Genomic DNA, 12,765 nt, shown 5'->3' with positions numbered 1-12,765 from the left:
GTGGGTTTGAAAACAAGTGTTGATTTAGTGAGTGCTATTTGAACTTTAGACTTTATGGAGGGGAGGGTTTGCTCGTCGGACATGGCCCCTGTGATGAAAACACACTCGAATAGTTTCGGTTAGTTCACAGAAAACATTTTCTGCTTCTCAGAAAAGATAAACTGAGAGAAACCAAGCATTCAATGGTTTTTGGAGCTCTATAACCCGCAGGAAATCATTTGGTTGAGACTAAACATCTTGGATTAGGGACGAGTGAGTCTACTTTGAAGAGCTGTGAGGACAACAGGTGATCCGGGTGGTTTACCTGAGAGACAGGTATTCATTCACTTCCATCAATAAAACTTTTCGAGAACATGAAAATAATAACGCTCGGTGTAATTTGTACCTCTCAGACATTAATCAGACGTATGCTAACTCAATCTATGAAAACGTAAAAGGCAAAACTACTTGGCTTAAAGAGTAAAAGATTCAAAAAATAAATCGTGATAGCTAATGTAGCTACAAAGTAGCCTAATTTGTGGGAATGTTTTGTTTTGAAAGCAAATGTAAAAAGGGGAACACGAATGAGGAAGAAGCGCGTTTCTTTCCCCAGGGAGAAAACGAAATGAGTCATGCTGCTTACATGTTGTTTAACTCTATATATATATATATAGCCTAGTTTATTTATATTTTTATTAAGATATTTAATTATCTTATTTAATGTAATACACATAATATATTCATTTCTCCCCACCCAGATTTGAACATTTCATAGCCTAGAGAAGACGGTTTTCTCTGGTTATGTAAGCTTCTTTAATTTGCAACTTATCTAAGTAAATCACTTCCCAGGGATTCGACGGGATGTATGAGGGGCCCATCAGCTCTGAGGAACATTTTAATGACTCTGTGGAAGAAGCGGCACTGCCCTCAGAAGAACCAAAGGACTCAGACTGTGAGGCTTCAGGCAACAATTTAAGTAATGCATTTTCACTTAAAAGCAGACTAACAAGTCAGCTCCGCTCAAATCTTGAGGAGCGATTGTCAAGACATGGTACTCGACCCGTTTCTCCTGCGTTTAGCGCCTCCTTGCGCAGATCCAGATTTCAGAAACAGCTGGAGGAATCGGGCAGCAGCGCCTGCCGCAGACTGTCAGTGGACGCGTCCGAGAAGGGCTCCCTCACACCCGCTATGCGAAAGAAGTATTTGAAAGAGTTGTTTCTGAATAATAAATCTGGATTGTCATACATTTTATCATCCAAAGACGAGCCGTCAGAGTTGGAGGGAGCTCAGTACGGAGACACTTTGAACAGCAGCGCGCTCTGCGCTTTGGATCCTATGGAGCACGCGTGGATGCTTTCAGTTGTGGATGGAAATTATGACATTATGCTGGAATTTCTCTCTGTAGATCCCAGTTTATTGAGCAGAAAAGACTTTATCAGTGGTTTTACGGCTCTCCACTGGTTGGCCAAAAATGGAAAGGACGAGACACTGATTCAGCTTCTCAGTCATGCAGAAAAAGAGGGGCTCTCAGTGAATGTGAACTTGAGAGGCAGTGGAGGTCTGACACCTCTTCATGTGGCTGCCATGCATAACCAGTACACAGTCGTGAAGGCTTTGGTTGGTGCATTCAGTGCTGATATAGATGTCATGGACTACAGCGGGAAAAGAGCATGGCAGTATCTCAAAGACAACGCACCGAGAGAAATGATGGATCTTCTGGGGGCTTGGGATGATGAACACTCTGTAGGGTCCTTGAATGTGAATAACAGTGCGAGTCAAGCACAGCCAGCTGAGGATCATGCTCAAGAGAGTAGAGTTGAGGTGGATAGTTCAGGAGTCACACAGCAGCGATTCTCATTTAAGAGGCTGTTATACAATATTGGTCTGCTTGAAAAGATCTGAGACTTTACCAAAATTATGTCTTTAGGTAATTACTTGAAATTTGCTCCTTTATCAGTAATAAAACTTGTATATTTAATAATGTGGGAATTGCTGAATTGTATAACAGTGCTGTGTATTATATGAACCTTTTTAATAAATCAATCTCCAAGGAAGTTTTTTTTTGTTTATATATATATATATATATATATACATACACACACACACAACTCGATTTTAATTATTTTTACTAATTAAGTTTTACATTTTAAAGTTTATTTGCTCTCACCCTTTAGAATATGAAAACATGATTTGCTATACAAAAAGTAAAAAAATTAAGAGAGTTTGATTAAAATGGGCTAAAAAAAAAACGTAATTTGGAAAACAATTTTTCATATGCCATTGACATTTGCTCTTGGTAATAGATTCACTTGTCAATCACAATACACCTGAAGTTAAATATTCAGGTCAAGTGATTTACTAATTAAACAGCGGTTGATAATTTTTTTTATATATATTTATATATATATATTCACCCACAAATAAAAGGCCTTGTCTCAGAGAGTATAAAAAGCTTTAAAGCTCAGTGGAAGCCAGTAAAAATAGTTTAGTACGAAATCTGTTTTTTGGTGCACCACAAACGCGGCAAGTCCAGCTACTGGAAAATGTCAACTTTGACATTTGCCATTTTCACAAAAGAGGAGGATACGAATACTTCTGGTTCGATGACAAATCTTTTATTGTTCAACAAGAACATAACCAGACTCTGTACAAAAGAGAGACTACTGTTCCAGATAACATGGCTTCTCTCCAGCTCAGGACTAGTTGGTGGTCCTGGCAGGGAACAGACAGAGGGGGAAGCTGAAATATAAATCATGTGTTTACAGGCCCAGCTTGGTCCTTCTCCAGTGTCTCCTCTTGGAGTTGTACCTGTAAAGAGGTTTGCCAAGATAAAACATCACAAAGGCAAACACACATTAATATCAATTACACCACACTCTAGTAAACTGCATTGGCTCTACAACTACCAATAGTGCAGAGAGTTTAAAATTAAACAAAATATACCATCAAGTAAATGTCAGTATGTCTCAACAAAAAATAATGGAATAAACTCCAGGTATATCTCTTTAATGCACTTTTAAAGCTACAGCAGCAATGCACTTCCTCAGTTAATTTTTTTTTTTAAATTATATTCCAAAGAAACATGTCTCCACAACAGAGCACTCACATGTCATATGGGACATGACAGTATTCATGACTCCAGAGCAGAAGGATGCTCTCAGCAGGATAATGACAGTACTCCCACAAGATTGAGCACTGTAATTGCGTCCTGCTTTTGATGGTTAAGTTACTATAAACTACAGAACTAGAATCAAGGACTACTAGCACTCTGCTAATGTAGGTACGGGTATAGTTCAGCAGCGTTCAGTGTGTCAACAAACCTGATCTTGTTGCCGGTTTTCATCCTAATCCACTGTGGGATCGGCCTGTTCTGCTTCTGCTTCTTAGCCAGGAAGCGTTTGATCCTGAAAGTCTTATGCGACGCCTGAAATCGAAATGTGAAGCAGTTTATCATCCAGCGTTACTTCAACGGGGAAAGACGGGCAATGATCTTATTACTTCCTGAACACCAATCTGTCAAATACTAAATCCCACGCCCTAAGAATTTAGGCTGATATACAAAAATTAAGAGATTTACAAGAGAACAACTACCTGTTTACGGATGTTTTAAGATTTCCACTTACCATTTCCCGAATCGCTATCCGTTCACCGCTATGGCGTTAGTCGAAGAGAAGGAACCATGGGAAGAGCAAGCATTGTATATCCGGGTCACAAACTGGGCCACTCCTTCACGTCACAGCGACACCCAGCGGCTCCACGGATCACAAGCTACTGGAAATAATATGCTTTATGAAATTTTTATAACATTGTCCCAGTTAGTACGTCAGCCATATTTAATGTCTTAAATAACCCCTCCTAAGGCCCATTTTTATTCAAATAATGTACAATAAATTGCATACATTAAGAAAAGAGGGATAATGACATCCTTTCGGGCAATGAATCTCTTCAAGAAAAAATATCTTTTATAACTTTCTTTTTTTTTGTATTGCTAACAGCCATTTTTTTAATGCGAGTTTTTTATGCAATTTTTTTTACTTATGCGAGTATTCAGCAATATCAGCATTATACTCTCTCATAAAATGATGAAAACCACACACAAGGCTTTTAATGGCTAAATTAACTTAAAACCATAATACTATCAACTTTAAAATCTTAGATACATTTAAACTTAAATGTAAAAATTGTGAAAAGGTGACGCAATTGCAATTTCAGTTGCACTATAAATCGCAAACACTATAAAATGTCAAAATCTCAAGAAATTTCCTTTAAAAATCACATTTTTAAATAAAAAGCACCCATGAAGGACACCCATTTCATGGAATGAAAACAATTACATTTTTATACCAAAGAAATGTAACTGACAAAGAAAACAAAATACTCCAAGTAACATATAGGTTGTTCATTTATTGTTATTTGGATTCTCTTCACATTTTGACAAAGCTGCAACTATGAAAGAAAAACAAGCTGTGTTTTGAGTTAAGGATTAGATACAATGGAACATACACTTGGACGACAGCACAGTTTCCAAACCAAGCTAACCAGAAGTTGGTAGGATATGCTTCAATTCCAAAACTATAAAAGGCCACATCTGTTTTTGCATATAATTCAGTCAACTTGCAGAAAAGAACTGACAGTGATAAATGCATCAGCTTTATAAAGCATGGCTCTTTTTCCACTTGACCAATCCATAATCAGAACAGAAACATAGTAGATCAGCAGGCTCTTTAAAACAGCTGCAGGCTACATCGATGCTCAAATTTACTACTGATTGTCTGAAGTGATAGTAGGTTTTGGGTAAGGCGTCAAAGATCTTTCTAAAACAGAACATTGAGACATCGTGAGCAAGCTGGATCAGACCTTTCATAAACTATGAGACAGAAAATCATGTGAAGTAAAACACATTTGGCTGTGTAACAAAAGTAAGGTCACTTTGAGTTATCATGGTCCAATCGCTTTGGCTTCTCTCTTGATTAAGCCCCGTTTCTCAAATCTAACCGTCGGTTAGGACTTGCCTTGCTCATGAACAGGAACTTTGGGGGGCTCGTTCAGGCACTGGAGGGCAGCAGGTATGTGCTCTCATGTCATTGACAGAGAGTTTTTTTTTTAAGTGGGGGGATTTCTTTTGATGTTTTTGAGGTGTTTGTCCTGATCAGAACAGAGCCCCTCCTCTCTGGACACATCATGTCATGCCAGCACAGAGCTGTTTCCTCACTCAGCAGCTTTCTCTTGAGTGTTCTTGGACTCGCGCTCAGCTCTCTTCTCTGCTGCCGGTCCATCTCCTCCTGGTCCTCCTCCACCCCGGTTACGGCTCCTCACCCCGGGCTGGTACAGCTGAATTGCAGGCCGATCCTATGACAGAAATGTAAAAATTGTCAATCACAAATTATACACATACAACTTTTTGAATGTTGTTATCCGCATTTGCTCGGGCTGTAGTTTTGGATCAAATACATACTAAAAGTAGTAATATTGTGAATTATAGTTTTCTATCTAAATAAATGTTTTAATACTAATAACACTCCAGTCTTCAGTGTCACATGATTCTTCAGTAAGCACTCTAATATACTGATTTGGTGCTCTAGTATCAATTATTACTGGTGCTCAGTTGTTCCTATTATTAATAAGGTTGCTGCTTAATATTTTTGTGGAAACAAAACAATATTAAGCAGCACAGCTGTTTTCAGCATTGTATTAAGAAATATGTATTTATATTATACATTATTTTGAGCAGCAAATCAGCATATTAGAATGATTTCTGAAGGATTATGCAACACTGAAGACAGGAATAAAGACTGCTGAAAGTTCGGCTTTGCTATCACAGGAATAAATTACATTATAAAAATACATTTGAATAAGAAAAAACATTTACATTAGTGCTGTCAAACGATTAATCACACCCAAAATAAAAGTTTTTGTTTACATAACGTGTGTACTGTGTATATTTATTATTATGTATATATAAATACACAGACACGCATGTATATATTTAAGAAAAATCTGACATTTATTTATAACATATATATGATATATTTTATATTAATATAAATATATACATGTAAATATTTCCAAAATATATGCTGCAGGTATGTGTCTTTATATAGACAGTACACAGCACACACACATATATTATGCAAACAAAAACTTTTATTTGGGATGCGATTAATCGTTTGACAGCACTAGTTTAAATTGTAACAGTACTTCACAATATTACTCTTTTTATTGTATATTTGATAAAATAAATGCAGCCCTGGTGGGCCTAAGATACTACTTTCAAAAACATGAAATTTTTTTTTAATTTATTTCAAACATTTGACTGGTAGTGTACCTTGTTTCTCAGACGGTCTTTTCTGGCACTGTCTTCTTTTCTGTTGTCCCTTGTTGGCTTTTCAGGGTGAGCATTAACGGAGGACTCTCCGGTGTTTTCATTCCTTCTTTTCTCCCAAACACGCTCCTTGTCCTTCTTCCCCTCATCATCTCTCTTTCTGTAGGTGTTTTCTCCATCCTGACGTTCTCTTTTCCTCCGTTCTTCATCCTGCCTTCTGAATCGTTCTTTTTCTTTCTGTCTTCGCTCTCTCTCTCTGTCCCGGTCTCGATCCCCATCACGATCTCTGTAATTTTTATGCCCACTATCCTCTGACCTGAATACCAAAGCATATTGACATCATGATATGTAATGAGACCTAAAAAGTAAAATATGTTTTTAGTAAGGCTGGTGATGTCGAGTGCAACCAACTTACTTTCCCCCCTTCTCTTCTCTGTGTTCACCATTCTGACGCTTCTTTGATTCTCCTCCTACAGGAAGTCGATCTTCCTTCTGTTTCTCTCGCTCTAGTTTCTTGGGCTTGTCCTTTGGCTTGTCAATATCACCGTCATCCGCTTTCTCTGTTTTTTTCAATAGCTGAAAGACAAAAAAGTTATTATCTTTCAAAAGTGGGGATCAGTAAGAAAAAAATGTAAACTGTTATTAGATATGGATGGATTTAATTGATCAAAAGTGCCAGTAAGGACATTTATAATGTTACAAACGTTTTCAATCTCAAATGCTGTTGTTTTTTTAATATGATCTCCGAAGAATCATATGACAATTAATACTGGAGTAATGACTTCCCATCACAGGAATAAATTGCATTTTAAAATACATTAAAATAGAAAACATTTAAATCTATAAATATACTTAACAAAATGACTGTTTTGTATTTTTGTTCATATAAATGCAGCCTTGGTGAGCATATAAGATTTATTTCAAAAAAACATAAAAAAAATGCCGTTGTATGAAATTTTTTGTAATGAATCTAGGTAGTCAATAATATTTAGAAATGTATGTACCTTGATTTTTGGCAGTTCATCTTTAGGTTGGTCCTTATCCTTATCAGATGTCTTTTCTCCTTTTTTAAACTTCTCAGCATCTTTTCTTTTTCTTCTGTCCTCCTCTCTCCACTTGCGCCGTTCTTCATCTCGCAGGCGTTTTCGTTCTAGTTCTCTCCGTCTCCTCTCTTCTTTCTTCTCTTCTCTTATCCTCTGGGGAGAACAGGATGAGAGAGCATAAATACACTACACGTACAGTATGTCATATTATATGTGGAAACAATATGAATTGGGTGTCAAGATAATGAAGAAAGCAATGAAATCAGAAACTATTGCACCCTTACTTTACCTGTTTATTCTTAAGAAAGTCCAAGAGAGGTGTTGTTTTTTTAGCTGGGGAAAGAACATTTCAGATGATTGTCAAATGAAGAGCGAAAACTATTTAAAATTATTTTGTTTAGAGGTTTTGTGCTGAAACTCACAACTGAGTTCCTTAGTCTTGGCCTCAATTTCCTCGAGTAAAGTCTCAGGGTTGGAAGGAAATTTTTCCTCGTCACCATTGTAGAACTCCAAAAAATTTTTGTAATCAACATCTAATAAGACACAGGTAAACAAATGATTAACTATTTGTTTGCTGTGCTAAAAATAAAATGTAAAAAACAGATACATATATTTCACCATCTTCAATCGTTCCACTTTTTGCATCCTTCTTTTTGCTCCTTTTCTTAGCAATTTTCTGGAATGGTGCAAACTCAACAATTGCTGGATATTCTTGACCTATAATATGGTAAAAAAAAAAAGATATAACATTTCTCACTGATAGAAAAGCACACCAGAAATTTACCAGCACACAAATAATCTCAAATAATGACAATTTGACATTTAAGGCAAGACTTTGCAAAATTAAAGCCACTGGTTAGCAATTAAACACTGCACCCTGGAAATGTTAGTGACACGCAAAAACCAAACCTCGATTATCAATGAAGACATAGCCATCAAACCGGTCTCTGAAGAGAACTATGTCATCTTGATTTTTGAAATTCAGATAGGCTCTGGCAAACAGATGAGGGAAAAGACTGCAAATAAACAAACATCTTGATCAGTCATTAAATACCTTTCATTGTGTTCCAATCCTATGGTTGTTTTTTTTTTTTCTTTTTTTTTTTTTTTTTAAATAAGACGGCATCTACAAACCTAGTATCGCTAGAGAAAAACTCCATGTAATCCAGCTCTGGAAGAGGCTGCAGTTGCTCCACTAAGTCTTCTTTAGATAGACTTGGAGGGAGACGTCGAATCACAATCTAGAAGATGTATAGAAAATATATAAAAAGAACAAAAATCAATACTGGAGTTATTTGAATTATTGGTATAACTGTTTAAGTGGAAGAGGTGTAAGCATAAAAGCACGTGATATATATATATATATATATATATATATATATATATATATATATATATATATATATATACACACAAAGTGAAGTCTATGTTTAACTGTGATTGCTGTGTATAATAATATAACAATGTCTAAAAATATTATTTGACATTAAAAACACTATACATTATTGTTTGTGGCTGTATGTGTCAAAGTTTCTAGAAGATTCCTCTCTTTTATTGTGCTAACTGTCAAAACTTTGACAGTGGGGTTTGCTAACCAGTCTGTAAGTATCAGGCATGTCCAGGTTATATTCAACTGCAACGTTTAAATCAAACTGAGAGTGATATTTAAACATGTTAGTACAAAACACAGCTGCAGACAATATTTCATAGTATTTTAAATGAAAGCGACTAGCTGCGCTGTTTATACTCTGTAGCCAGCTAGCCTGCTAACTAACTACCTTTGTCATAGCTTCCTTCTTCTCTTTATTTGGCTTCTCTGGTTTCTCAATTTCGTCACATTTTATTTCCACTTTCTTTTCTCTGGGACGCGTGTTTTCCTTGTCCTCCTTCATGACGCTTTCCCAACTTTTGGAGCAATTTCTTCGTATGTGTTTCTTCCTGTTATCAGTCGAGTCTGCTATCTCTCTCTTCACTGCCCAACTTTCCGCAGTTGTTTCTCCGTAACACCAGCAGACGTCTCTGATTGGCTACAGCTCATGGCGTAAAGAGTCTCTCAATAAAGCGTGGTGTGTCCACTCTTCCACTCTGCGACTTTTTTTGTTGTCAAATGGACTCTTACTAGGAAGAAAACTCTATTTCGATGCTATTAAGTGACTTTTAATCACACTAGCAGCATATCTCCCACAATATTACATAACAAATCGAACACTTCCTATAAATGTAATACTTGTCTCTTTTTACTGCGCTTTCGGGAAGAGTGGACAGGCTAGACATTGCTGTGCGCCTCCCTTAACTATTTTTAACATTTGTCTATAACATTAAAAAAATATTCAAATGTGATTTTATGCTACACATGACCTTATTAACAAAGTGATCAAAGGTATATTAATACTTCAGTAGTTTTAGTAGTATACGACTTACGCTAAGAGACACAAAGCGGCGCTACAGTTTTACAGCGGAGGTTTTCAGAAGCGGAAGTGGATTATACACATCTCGGAAGTTGTTTTGTGACCGTCAAAGGGGCAGACATTTTGGCCCATGTAGACGTCAATTTTGCAAGATTCTCTGAAGAACAAAATAATTCTCGTCAACTGCAATAATTTCTTTGTGTGTTTGTACACTCATATTTCACCACAATCATGTGGTATGAGATATTGCCCGGTTTCGCCGTTATGACAGTTTGTCTGATGATTCCAGGCATCGCAACTGCTCAAATCCAGAAGTTCACAAACGGTGGCAAGGTGAGCTACGATGATGATGAGCAATGTTTTGTTACTCTTTATCATTGAGCATGTACTTTTTTATCTTCTAATATATATATAAACGTTTGTTTCAGCTTGACATTTGTCTGATGTTTGTGTTTGCTGTCGTGTAGTAAGTCTACAGCAATGCTTCCAAAACCTGTCCTGAAGGCCATGTTCCTTTTGTAAGTGTCCCTTATCTAACATACCTGATTCCAGTAGAGACTGCAAGAACTAAATTGGGTGTTTGATCAGGGAGACATACAAAATGTGATCCCCCAGGACAGGTTTGGGAAGCACTGGTCTACAGCATTTTATATAAGAGTTACTACTTCTTGCATTTAGGAAAAGAGGATTGTACGGGTTCCCTATCAATGGTATTTGATGGAGAGAGACAAGAGAGTGTCTGGAACTGGTGCACACTACCATGCCAAGGTAAAACTTGCGTAAGCTTTTATAAATGTGTATCAGTACTGACAATATGCTTGCAAAACCCTGGCATTTTAATATTCTTTGTTTATCTCACAGGGACTTGAAAACATCAAATGAAGATCCATCAAGCAACAATTGAAATGTACATTTTGTCCAGTCGTCTATTAAAATGTTATCTTTAAATTATGGACTGGCTTGCTGTTGTCTTTTTTGTGTATATGTTTATATTGGTGGGAATATACATTTGAATGTTTTGTTTGCACATTTTACTGTATTACGTTCACGATTCCTTTCCCCAGTTAACTGAGGTTTAATTAATAGTAATTGGGCTTAATTTTGATCCCAGAATTTAGTTGACCATAAAACATTTTATCAGATCACTCTGTCACTTCAATGTGAACTTCAATCCCTGCATTTTTTATTTTATTAAAGTTTTTACAGAGACCGAGCAATGCACATACATACATTGTACGTAATGCACATTACGTACTACACCAGTCTACATAAAAATAAGAATTCTTAAAAAGAAAAACTTATTGTTGGCAATTTTTAAAACTAGAGAAACATAAAAAAACTAAAACTATATTTAGCTATCCTTACAAGGTTAAATGCAGGGTTATCTTTAAAGGCCAATTCTCCTCTTTAATGACCCTTCCAGCATGACTGAAACACATAACCATTTTTATTTAGATGCAACACATTACATGAATTGTATTTCAGCGGTTAATGGTTTGAGTTCTACTGATCAGTTTATTTCTTGTTTGTAAGAAAAGATACATACATATAAAATTTAGTTTACTGTGTCCTGTACAGGAGGATGCCCAAGCAAACAAAAATAAATTAAGTAAAATCTGATCCTTATTCACATTTTATGTTGTCTTTTTCCTTTTGAAAAGAAAAAAAAATTATATTCCAAATGAAAATATAATTCTGCAGGACAGACTACTTCTCGTCTTTGCCTTTAGTTTTTCTGTACACCATTTCCCTGAAGCTAGAAAGGATTTTGCTCTCCCTCTTTCTTCTTTCCTCTTGGTTAAAGGAAGCAAGCGCCCTCTTCTCATCAGCACTGTAGATCTGGTTTTCCTTTCTCAGACACACAGCCTCCATACGCCGATGTCTGAGGACATAAAGATAGCATATAAAAATGTGTATGATACCACAATTTCAACAGCTTAACTTTTAATGCATCCTTGGTTTTGATGAAAGTGGAAGTGTTTTTTTCTTTTAAAAACGACCGTAAAATATCAAACTGTAGTTTGTGTGTATAAATGTTTCATACCTGCTTCCACTCATGACATAGCCACATTTCTCAAACTCTGCAATCTCATCACTAGTCAAACCGATTTCACCTCTTCTTGGAATACGCTTTCCTGCTTTGACAAACTCTGACATGGCTGCACCTTCTCCTTGCAGCAAAGCATGGCCAAAACTATGGGAAACAAGACAAGGCACAGAGCTCTAACAAAAAATGACTTGAAAACAACCACCATTCTCAGTAAGCAACAGTGGAGGAAGAATCATTTGCTCATTCTAAAGGTTTATCATCTTGGGACAGGTGAGTGAGAGGAGCATCAGGTCCAACAACATCTTCTCCAACACCAGTTTTCTCCATCCATGATATTTCATTGACATCCTCTTCTTCTTCCTCTGAATGTTCACTGCTAGAGCTACTGGAGTCCTTGTGATTCTTCTTCTCCTTCTTCTTTGACTTTTTCCTGTAAGAACAAATCATGCCATTGTATGAAACTAATCAAGCCTTGCCGATTCAATACACAACAGATGAAAACAAGAGTCTTTTTATTTTTCTTCCTTCTTTTCTTCTTTTTCACCACTTCTGCTGAACAACCAACTGATTATTTCTATAATCTTACATATAAAAAGAATGTGTGTTTTGGAACAAAAATAAATGCCAAACAAACAAAAATAAATGTCAAACCTTCGGAATCAATTTCTGACTTGCTGTCTTCCGAGTGCTTCCTGTTCTTGCTCTTCTTTGATTTCTTTTTCTTCTTCTTCTTTTTCTCTGTAGACAAGATACCGGATTATTTATTCAACAACTTCTGCTGCATATTTGGCTAATATGCTGTAGTGAAAAAGCACACTGTGTGTAAGTGAGATGGTAAGGAATCATTAACCCTGTGAACTTGAATCGGAGCTGCTGTTCTTCACGTCCTCTTCTACAGGAGTGTGTTCATCTGAGCTATTACAAGATTGAGCACAGAGTATATGATGAATACATTACTGTACA

General features: G+C 36.5%; 5 protein-coding genes and 1 non-coding gene across 7 annotated transcripts; 2 read left to right on the top strand and 4 right to left on the bottom strand.

Moving 5' to 3' along the window:
* The first annotated feature begins 4 nt into the window (after positions 1–4).
* On the top strand, positions 5–2,033 carry LOC113113936 (ankyrin repeat domain-containing protein SOWAHD-like). 2 transcript variants are annotated; one of them, XM_026280509.1, is made up of 2 exons: positions 5–315; positions 829–2,033. In XM_026280509.1, exon 2 carries the CDS (start codon positions 841–843, stop codon positions 1,879–1,881), a length of 1,041 nt encoding a protein of 346 aa, XP_026136294.1. In that variant the 5' UTR covers positions 5–315; positions 829–840; the 3' UTR covers positions 1,882–2,033. The 2 variants fall into 2 exon arrangements, with proteins under 2 accessions (XP_026136294.1, XP_026136293.1); XM_026280508.1 differs by having other exon boundaries at positions 6–315; positions 738–2,033.
* A 539-nt stretch (positions 2,034–2,572) lies between these two features.
* Positions 2,573–3,756, bottom strand: rpl39 (ribosomal protein L39). Its single transcript, XM_026280500.1, has 3 exons — positions 3,603–3,756; positions 3,300–3,403; positions 2,573–2,787 (listed from the first exon to the last, which is right to left on the bottom strand). The coding sequence occupies exons 1-3, from the start codon at positions 3,603–3,605 to the stop codon at positions 2,739–2,741; spliced, it is 156 nt and encodes a 51-aa protein (XP_026136285.1). The 5' UTR covers positions 3,606–3,756; the 3' UTR covers positions 2,573–2,738.
* LOC113114543 (small nucleolar RNA SNORA69) lies at positions 3,104–3,194 on the bottom strand. The gene has a single exon (XR_003293766.1). It is a non-coding gene; the product is annotated as a small nucleolar RNA SNORA69 (small nucleolar RNA).
* Positions 3,757–4,363: 607 nt separating the features above from the next.
* On the bottom strand, positions 4,364–9,342 carry LOC113113930 (regulator of nonsense transcripts 3B-like). The gene is made up of 10 exons (XM_026280493.1): positions 9,123–9,342; positions 8,479–8,585; positions 8,254–8,360; positions 7,963–8,061; positions 7,767–7,877; positions 7,634–7,677; positions 7,306–7,497; positions 6,717–6,877; positions 6,305–6,617; positions 4,364–5,328 (listed from the first exon to the last, which is right to left on the bottom strand). The coding sequence occupies exons 1-10, from the start codon at positions 9,234–9,236 to the stop codon at positions 5,188–5,190; spliced, it is 1,389 nt and encodes a 462-aa protein (XP_026136278.1). The 5' UTR covers positions 9,237–9,342; the 3' UTR covers positions 4,364–5,187.
* A 494-nt stretch (positions 9,343–9,836) lies between these two features.
* Positions 9,837–10,705, top strand: LOC113113932 (NADH dehydrogenase [ubiquinone] 1 alpha subcomplex subunit 1). Its single transcript, XM_026280498.1, has 3 exons — positions 9,837–10,085; positions 10,431–10,520; positions 10,614–10,705. Exons 1-3 carry the CDS (start codon positions 9,984–9,986, stop codon positions 10,632–10,634), a joined length of 213 nt encoding a protein of 70 aa, XP_026136283.1. The 5' UTR covers positions 9,837–9,983; the 3' UTR covers positions 10,635–10,705.
* LOC113113933 (NKAP-like protein) lies at positions 10,672–11,970 on the bottom strand. The gene is made up of 2 exons (XM_026280499.1): positions 11,797–11,970; positions 10,672–11,634 (listed from the first exon to the last, which is right to left on the bottom strand). Exons 1-2 carry the CDS (start codon positions 11,907–11,909, stop codon positions 11,460–11,462), a joined length of 288 nt encoding a protein of 95 aa, XP_026136284.1. The 5' UTR covers positions 11,910–11,970; the 3' UTR covers positions 10,672–11,459.
* Between the last annotated feature and the right edge of the window lie 795 nt (positions 11,971–12,765).

Source organism: Carassius auratus, chromosome 14 (genome assembly GCF_003368295.1).
Source record: "Carassius auratus strain Wakin chromosome 14, ASM336829v1, whole genome shotgun sequence".
Lineage (NCBI taxonomy): Eukaryota > Metazoa > Chordata > Actinopteri > Cypriniformes > Cyprinidae > Carassius > Carassius auratus.
This window is presented reverse-complemented; position numbering and strand designations above follow the sequence as displayed.

Coding starts and splice junctions, on each gene's coding strand:
- LOC113113936 (XM_026280509.1), top strand. CDS start 841: ATGTATGAGGGGCCCATCAGCTCTGAGGAACATTTTAATGACTCTGTG.
- rpl39 (XM_026280500.1), bottom strand. Junction 2,788..3,299: donor AAAACCGGCAACAAGATCAG/GTTTGTTGACAC, acceptor ACCTCTTTACAG/GTACAACTCCAAGAGGAGAC.
- LOC113113930 (XM_026280493.1), bottom strand. CDS start 9,236: ATGAAGGAGGACAAGGAAAACACGCGTCCCAGAGAAAAGAAAGTGGAA. Junction 7,498..7,633: donor ACTTTCTTAAGAATAAACAG/GTAAAGTAAGGG, acceptor TGTTCTCCCCAG/AGGATAAGAGAAGAGAAGAA. Junction 6,618..6,716: donor AGAGAAGAGAAGGGGGGAAA/GTAAGTTGGTTG, acceptor TTTGGTATTCAG/GTCAGAGGATAGTGGGCATA.
- LOC113113932 (XM_026280498.1), top strand. CDS start 9,984: ATGTGGTATGAGATATTGCCCGGTTTCGCCGTTATGACAGTTTGTCTG. Junction 10,086..10,430: donor AGTTCACAAACGGTGGCAAG/GTGAGCTACGAT, acceptor TCTTGCATTTAG/GAAAAGAGGATTGTACGGGT. Junction 10,521..10,613: donor GTGCACACTACCATGCCAAG/GTAAAACTTGCG, acceptor TTTATCTCACAG/GGACTTGAAAACATCAAATG.
- LOC113113933 (XM_026280499.1), bottom strand. CDS start 11,909: ATGTCAGAGTTTGTCAAAGCAGGAAAGCGTATTCCAAGAAGAGGTGAA. Junction 11,635..11,796: donor TATGTCATGAGTGGAAGCAG/GTATGAAACATT, acceptor TTATGTCCTCAG/ACATCGGCGTATGGAGGCTG.